This window comes from Tetrao urogallus (assembly GCF_951394365.1).
Source record: "Tetrao urogallus genome assembly, chromosome: 1".
Classification (NCBI taxonomy): domain Eukaryota; kingdom Metazoa; phylum Chordata; class Aves; order Galliformes; family Phasianidae; genus Tetrao; species Tetrao urogallus.
This window is the reverse complement of record NC_136813.1, coordinates 88747627-88756376: the sequence shown is the minus strand read 5'-3', so window position 1 is coordinate 88756376 and position 8750 is coordinate 88747627. Positions and strand designations below refer to the sequence as shown.

At 38.3% G+C, this 8750-nt stretch overlaps 1 protein-coding gene across 1 annotated transcript; it reads right to left on the bottom strand.

Moving 5' to 3' along the window:
• Positions 1-293: 293 nt before the first annotated feature.
• Positions 294-8098, bottom strand: SETD4 (SET domain containing 4; the record flags this gene model as incomplete). The annotated part of the gene is made up of 10 exons (XM_079549408.1): positions 294-428; positions 1161-1284; positions 2260-2340; positions 2705-2786; positions 3357-3531; positions 4288-4717; positions 5401-5485; positions 6639-6680; positions 7507-7602; positions 8029-8098. The coding sequence occupies 10 exons, from the start codon at positions 8096-8098 to the stop codon at positions 294-296; spliced, it is 1320 nt and encodes a 439-aa protein (XP_079405534.1).
• Positions 8099-8750: the final 652 nt, after the last annotated feature.

Sequence of the window (8750 nt, the reverse complement as noted above, 5' to 3'; positions counted from 1 at the left end):
TCAAATTACCCCATAAGCTGTTTTGCTCAAAGCAATTATGATTTGGATGAAGTGTGATGAAAGCTGCCTATGTTCCTCCCTACCCTCTGGGCTAACCTTTTGTATTACTGAAGATCAGCAAAGAACAAAATAAGCCCTTGGTGCCCATGTGATCCTGTAAAGTAAGCTGGGCACTTTACGATGACTTTTGTTATTCTTCGCCGCCCAGGTCCATTAAAACAGTTGAGCAAGGCATATCCATAGCAAATGAGATCCATTTGAGATCAGCTGCAGTTATCACAGCTCCAGGTGGATCAAACTGTTGTCACGTTCAAGCTGCAAAGAATCTCTGCTGATTTTTGTAATATTTTCAGATCTTCTAAGCGTAGTGCTTCTACCAAAGTCAGCTGTTTTTTGAGGTTCTCTTTGTCCCTCTTCATCTGGGAAATCTGGAGTTTACACAAATGGAATGAAATTATTCAAAATTCCAATTATTTAATATAGCACATGAACAGAAACTTTGTGGAAAGCTCACCTTCCATAGGGATCCCATGCAACTATGTCAAGATACAGGGTGTTTTTTATCTTTATGTAAAAGTTATTTTGAAAAAAGAATGAAACGATCATCATGTGGATAGGAAGCACACCAAAAAGGAGAGGAAGGGCAATGCAATGAGGCAGGTGTGCAACACCTTATGTGCCTAATGTATTTAGGTCTGCATTTTCTTTTAAGAGGTAACTTCAACAAATATATTAATGCTGTACGTAGAGAAACGTTAAACATGATTCACTTGTTTACAGTGCTTTGTAATGTCCTGATGTTTTAGTTGTTGCTGAGTAGTGCTATACAGAGCCAAGGATGTTTCAGATTTTTAGCTTCTCATACTGTCCTGCCTGTCTGCCAGTAAGGGAGCTGGGGGGAGCACAATTAGCTGGGAGGGGAAAAGAACCAGGACAGCAGACCTAAACTGGCCAAAGAGGTATTCCATACCATATGAATTAATATAAAAAAAACTACAGAACTGACAGCAGTGTCAGTAATCCTAGTGACAAACCCTACACCACCCCAGTGAAATCAATTACCCCGATTACTCCATTCTCAACCCTGAAAATTATGCTGCTGTACATTTATGCTAGCGATAGAAAATATCTCAGCTACCTGGCTCTTCTAGCCAAATTACCTGCAGAAGGACATGCTGTGTCTCCTCTATTAAAAAATGGCATATCTTTGTTGTTATATTCAAAGCCTGCTGTTCATTTCTGGCTGAAATTACATCACCAAGTAGTGCTCTCCTCCAGCAAGTACTAGAAGCATAATGTTTAAACAATACATAATCACTTGCTGCATCCCACTACTGAATAATAAATACGTGGTTATATTAAGAATAACATCATTGGCATAAAGAAATGTAGGTTAACATATCTGAAAAAAGCACAGAGAAAAGACAAGCAAGATAAAGAGAAGATTTAATAATCCAAAGCAGCAATTCCAGTCCTCCAACCTTACCCTTTCAGACAAAGTAACAGTCTGCACTTGGACCAATGCTTTACTGCTTTGTCATGCTACCACCAACTTCAGCAGAACCAGTTAGGAGAACAAGCTGTACTCCTAGAGCTTATTAGCACAGCTTCTGTTAAGCTTCACTTCACATACCGACATATTTTATGGGCCTAAAATTGGTGTCACTGGGATTTATTTTTAATTCTTATAACCAACTTTTTCCACTCACCAATCAATCTCTGAAGGACAAACTCAAAACTAAAGAGTTAAATCAAAATCAAAACCAAGAGAGTAAAAGGTTTTTTGTTGGTTTTTTTTTTCCTATTAATCCTACTTAAGGCAAATTTGTCAATTGGAACAAATGATCAAAACTGCACTGACAGCTACTGGAGATGAATTTCAACAACTTTCTTAGCCCTAAAATTGCAGAAGCAGTCTGTGGAGCACATGTCAAAGAAATCAAGCAAGTTTCATCAAATCAACAGAAAAATTGCCTGCTGTCAGAATCTTAAAGAGACATCTGGTTCTTGAAATAGGAAGGGAAAACAATGGGGTGTGCATAGTGTTTAATACAAGAAAGTCAAAGATCAAAGCAACAAATAAGCAATGACTTTACAATATATTCTTTTATCTGACTTTCTTCTTTTCCCTTCTCACACAGAGTCAGTAAGATAGATACAGGAACCCAGAAAAATTGCTCCCAGTGTCTCACAGGCAGCAAAGAGCAAGTAAAGGAAAACGACATGTGCACATTTTTAAAATATTGTACTGAAACTTACAATTCATCTTCTCCAAGACTTAACACCTTGAGGGCTGTAAGAAGTCTCCAAGATGGTCCATCCCATCCAAAGGTCAAGTTTCTAGAAAGTAAGAAGTGCTGAGATGCAGAAAGTACAGGGTGTGTTCTACAACCTGACAGCTTTCTTCCTGACAATTGTCAACAAGAGAACACCTACTCTTCAGAACTAGAAGATTCATTGACTAACCTTACTCTGCTTTTATCCACAGTTAGAAGGAAGACAGGCTGGACACTGAAGTCTATCTGAAGCTTTGATATTGGTATTTACCAATTGCACGTTCTCTCACAAGCAGCACGCAAGCCAGTTTGCTACATAAAAATGATTTGATGGTGGATTTTGATACCAGAAGCAAAATTTGACTCCCAGAAAAAATGAATAGTAAAAAAAGAAAGCTCACATAGAAACAAAAACTTCATATACCTACTCTAATAAATCATGATCCTTCAGAATGGAAAGTTTTGCATTTTTCTGCTTGTCCAGTGGTGGGAAATATTTTAGGAGAGTATCTGCATAAAAACAAATTTAAACATTTATGTAAATCATATGCAGAAGAAATGACAATTCTCAATTCTGAAATGAATTTCATCTGTATTTGTCAATTAGCTAAAGGAGAAAAGTGCTAAATTTGGGGATACTTTAATATAATCAAAATATATTTGGGCTCATTATTTCTCAAAAGCAATCAGCAACCTGCACAACTATATCCTTATAATGAAAATTATGACTCAAATCAAAGTTATCAACAACTCTAAGACATCCAGTTGTGGGAAGCTCTAAATAAATGCCAATGAGAGTCACAATTTCACAAAAGGAAAATGTATGGAAAACACCTCCAATTTAAAAACTTTGATCTTTAAGTCCTATGCAGATCAAAGTGAGCTCTATTCCAGTTCTTGGAAATACACATAAATGTTTTGATAAAAATGCCTTAATATGCATTGTGCATAAATGTGTACACAAGCACGTGAACTTCTTCACCGTCCTTTAGCTGTCCATTTCTAACCACACCTCCTGCTGAAGAAACTCTGCTCTCTACTATTGTACCTTTCAATGTTAAGACAATCTATAAATCCAACCTGATGAGACATAAACACTGCTATGAGGGTTATCAATGGCAACAAATCCATATTCTAGTAGCAGTCGCTGATTGTCATGAGGCCCATAGCAGATAAACACTTCTTCATACTTCTTGAACTGTGAATTTGTCTGAATTTCATAGCTTCTTGACTGTTCATTAAATGCAGCCTTTACCTATGATTAATTAAAAACAAAAGGTTTTACTCTTGGCAGGAAGACAGCGAGAACAGGAATCTGAATTTTAATATTAAAATCCAACAGAATTAAGTACTTCTCTAATACTGCAACAATAGGGCACAAACAAGTGTTTTAGATATCTGAAAAGGCAACATATATGGACAACTGCACTCTAAAATCACTCTAAAAAATATGAATATGAAGAATGAAAATCAAAACCTTAGGATGTGCCATCCACTCGGAAGACTTATTACAGAAACTCCAAATCTGCAAATAAAACCAGACTACTCTTGTAGTCCCAGAAATATGCTGGCACACAGAGTTCCAACCCTGTTATCAGGTGGAACTGCTCTATACACTTTCCTAAGATGACCCAGAAGCTTTAAGACAGAGATGAAGTAACACAAGGATTGTTGTAACACAACAGTTATCTGAGGAGTTGAAAGCATGGGAAGAGAAGGGTAGGGTTATATTTGTGAATGGGTTCTTCCTAACTGTTACCCTGGAAGCAAATTGCATCCAGCCACTGTGGGCTTTCCCTGTACCTCTCCTTTACTGAATACCAGCTTCCAGGGTATATATGAATCATGCATACTCAGCTTGCAGGTGTTCTCCAGATAGACAATTTCTCCACTATGAGATCTCTCACTGGCCTCCAGACACTCCTAATCTATCACATAAATGCATACTTTATTGAGATAGCACGCTCATATATATATCAAGATATTAAGTGATCTATTTTCAGTCTCTTACCTGAACATTTGGACTGTGGTTTAGCAAATCTAAATATGGTGCCAATGCATAAACATCTGGCTCAAGAGAAAAGCATTCCCTCTGGGAATGTTTCATGTATATTGTTCTGGTATTAATAGTGCACCAAGCCCACTCCAGGGCACTGTGATTAAAAATAGTTGCCGTGTTCTCAGCAAACAAAGACTGCAGAGAAGAGAAAAAAGCCTTGGAAGACATGTACAACTCATGGACCGTTGCTCTTTGCTCCTGAGCTTGCTTTCTTAAAGGTTCAGGAAAAAGTTGTACTACATCTTGCTCCAAACAAACTGGGCAACTGTATGTCTTGGGTAAAACATCAAGATACGGCTTCCACAGAGATTTCTCACCAGCATGCTTCTCTGCTATTAAAAATGTGCATAGTGCTATCAAAGGAGATACAGGAGGCTTCCATCTATTAAAAAAAATAAAATAAAATAAAATAAAGCAGATATACAGAGGTGAGACAGGAAATGGTTGCAGTAGTATTTTATCTCTCTCTTAGTTCTTTAAAAGGTTATAAACAGCTTCTATTTTAAACTTCTTTGTAGTTAATCTCCATGTCCTTTTGATGATTTCAAAGGGGCTTCTGACTTAATTTTACTGAGAAACTATAAAAACTGGTTTGTGGTACAAATTTCAGGTTCACCTCTTGGGTTCTCTGCCTGTCAGCTTTTTCTTAGGCCACATAACAAATACTCAGTGTCCAGCACAGGCCGGGTCCTGCATTTTCTAAAAAGGTACATCCATGTGATTACTTTGCAGCTTCATTTTATTCTCCTTCTCTTACTGAAGGGTATTTTGAAATTTCCAAGAAGTCACTCATAACTGATATTTAGCTCTGAACTGGATCTAGAAGCAGGATGCATTCAAGTCCGTACCATCTCTCCAAGTCTGTATTCAAATCTCACTTCCAGAACATTCTGAATGCATGAAAATTTACAATAAATGCTCACAAATTAGGGGAAGCAGTTACGTCCTTAAGATAGTCCTTAAGACCGCTTAAGATAATTCGTCTACTAATTCACAATCCAGAGGAAGGGACAGCTGAAAAGTCTTGTTTTCCTTTCTTGCCACAGAATGTCACTTTTCACTTACTTCACAATGTATTCTCCTAAAGAGCTGTTAAGGACAGTGCGGGTGGTGACTAAGCATTTTTCGGGCAATGAAATAACCAGCTCTCCTGCCTTTGAGGACAACAAAAACAAACAAGAAAAGAATAGTATAGGTCAAGTATAAATGGCTTATTTACTATACGATTTATAAAGAAAGATAGAGATATTTCCCAGAAAAAAGTAATTCCAGGAACCAATCAGATGTGATATTGAATTCAATGGAAACTAGCATGGTTTTATGACGGTCAAAGTCGTCAAGGGAAAGAGAATGACTGGAATCAGTAGGAACTTTCACCTGAAGAAAGTCAAATGTTCACAAAGAGTTTGGTGCCCAGCTATTCAGCATCACCACTTGCTTTGTACTAAGATGTGTGAGGGCTGCTCCAAAAGTAATTCCTCCAATTTTATTATGTTGGCCACAATCTCAGAGGTGGACATTAGTGGTAGGGCAGCTGAGGGTTTGAATCTTCCCACCAATATTGTTACACTTTGTTACCATGTGACAGAGGCAGCAGAGCGGAATCTGACACAAGGGCGTCTCACATGGAAGTGCATATCAAGGAAAGCTGTATCAATGAATTCCACCATGTGGAAAAAATTGTACCCAGTGACATTTATCAATGTTTGCTGAATGTTGACAGAAACCAAACAGTGGATGTGAGCACAGTAAAGCAGTGGGCAACATGTTTCTGCAGTGGTGTGAGTGGGTCACTTCTGCTGGTGCAGATTTTAAGGAGCACAGCACACAGGCTCTTGTTTGTTGCTAGTGAAAATGCGAAGTGGTGACTATGTTGAAAAAATATCTCTATTTTGTAGCTGAGAATTTACCAAATAGTGTTATTGTGATCTTATCCCAAGAGCAGGGAAGACTACTCCATCCAGCGCAAAAGAAGCTATGAAAGCCAGTGGCTAAAGGAGAAGGCATACAGCAGGAAAGGAGCCTGGTCCTTCTGGTTTCAGTTAGCCACTTATTGCCTTTAACAGAAACACAAGGCTGCATACTGAATCACTGTCAATGAGTACAATAAGGTTTTTAGCCAGCAAGTCCTCAGCAATATGATTTTACAGATAAACTGGAACTACAATTTCTGGTATTAGGTTAGAAATTGCACTCACAACAAGGACTGCAAACACCTTGTCTGCAATTTTGAGTTTCTTTGTTATAAAAGCCATTACGTATCAATGATTCTAGAGAAGCTCTTGCATTAGAATCAATATTACTAACCTGAAGAGCTCTTGTTGTCATTAGTCCTCTTCCTGTACCTAAAGTAGGAACAAACAGGATGCTTAGAGTAAAATACAGAAGATAGTGGCAAACGGCAATAAACGAACAAGCCTCCAAGGAAAAATTCTGAAAGAACATACATATCCCTTGCAAATAACAAATAACAAAAAAGCAATAATAGATTGTTCCATTTGTTTTTTCTCTGATGCTCTCTTTACTTTTCTACTATTTTTCAGGACCTGGTGAAAGCCCTTCCCCTGCACCCCTGCAACACTTGCTCTCCAGTTCTAGCCATTCTCGCTTTCTGTTTCCCATTTTTTTCTTTAAACACATCTTTCATCACTGGTTCTTGTTACTGTTTTCAGAGTTTTAACTAAACTTTATAATTTCTATTCCCAATATTTTTCTCTGATTCATTCTACCCTCTCTACTCTCCCTTTAATATTGCAAAACTTTTTGAAACACTACCTAATTAAAGAGAAAAAATACAAATAAATATATTTACTGCAAACAGTAGTAAGTGAATCCAACCTCTAAAATCATTTACTTGTCTGTTTCACTAGAGCTGTTGAATTTGCAGGGAAAAGGAAGAGATAAAGAAATGATACCAATGTTGGGTTCTAATACTGCTAATATTTAAAAGATAGTACTCTTCTTGAAAACTTTCTCTTAGCACTTAAGGAGTATCTTTATACAAGAAACAGTAAACAGTTCACATGCATTTGCAGAAAGCCCTTCAGAGGACTAAGGGTAAGGGGCTTTTTCCCAATGCTAGCCATGTGTGAGATTCAAAACAGAAGTAGGAACCCAATATTCCTATAAGAATCAGATGTAAGTACCATCAGTAAATCATTAAAACATTACCCCAGAACTGCGCTGGTCTTAAACTACTGTCTCCAAATCCTCTGTCTTTGAGCCACTTCTTAAGTTTGATGTATTCCAGTTTGTGACTGCAGTTGACTAAAAATGAAAAGAGGATAAGTGCTATAATATCTCATTTTAAAACGAAACAAAAAACATTGACCGTACATTCAGAAAAAACTGTATTTTGGACTTCTTAGTGTGGTATAATAAAATAGCAAGTAAGGCTCTCCTTGAACTAGTTTTCTAAGCTGTGGGCCTCTGGGTACTGGGAGCACTCAGAACTATAGGATATATTCAACATACTCAAGGGGCAAAGAATGTAAGAAGGTGGCTATGCTTTCCACTACTCAAAAACAAAGCTCACAATATTCACCATCCCCTGACTGGAACTGTAAACCTACACACACAAAAACTAATGTTTACAAATGTTATTTTCAAAGCACAAAGGTGTTCGTGAAACCATAAGGTGATACTTAGACAACCGATTATGTCATTATTTAGCATTACTTCCTGGGATAGTACCTCCATACATAAATCTCTGCAAGTGTTTTCTTCTTCTCTTTCGACTTGTCCGGCCTCTGCTTTTCTTCATACTAAAAAACCGCTTTTTCCTTATTTAGACTGTCTGAATTAAATATATATATATTAAAAATGCGTAATGACCTTTTCAAGCACTGCGTGTTTCTTTACATAGAATCAAAGAACCATTAAGGTTGGAAAAGACTGCTAAGATCCCCCAGTCCAGCCACCAGCCCACCCCCCCCACGCCCACTGCCCACGTCCCTCAGTGCCACATCCACACGGCTCCTGAACACCTCCAGGGACGGTGACTGCACCACCTCCCTGGGCAGCCTGTGCCACTGCCTCACTGCTCTTGCTGAGAAGAAATGGTTCCTAATATTATCCTGAATCTCATCGGCACAACTCGAGACCCATATTGCTTGTCCTGTCACTGTTACCTGGGAGAAGAGGCTGAACCCCACCTCACCACAACTTCCTTTCAAATGGCTGCACAGAGCAATGAGGTCTCCTCTGAGCCTCCTTTTCTTCAGACGGAGCAATCCCTACAAGTCTAAAGCAAAGCCATAAATGAACATGGGGTGATGGGGGTGAGGGGAGAGGAGAAGCCCATATCTGCAGCATCATCTGGGCCAAGGCATATCCATAACAGTATACAGGAAATGGGACTTATAAACACAGAACTAAAACTGTTTTCACATAGCAAATGTATTACAATTAGAGAA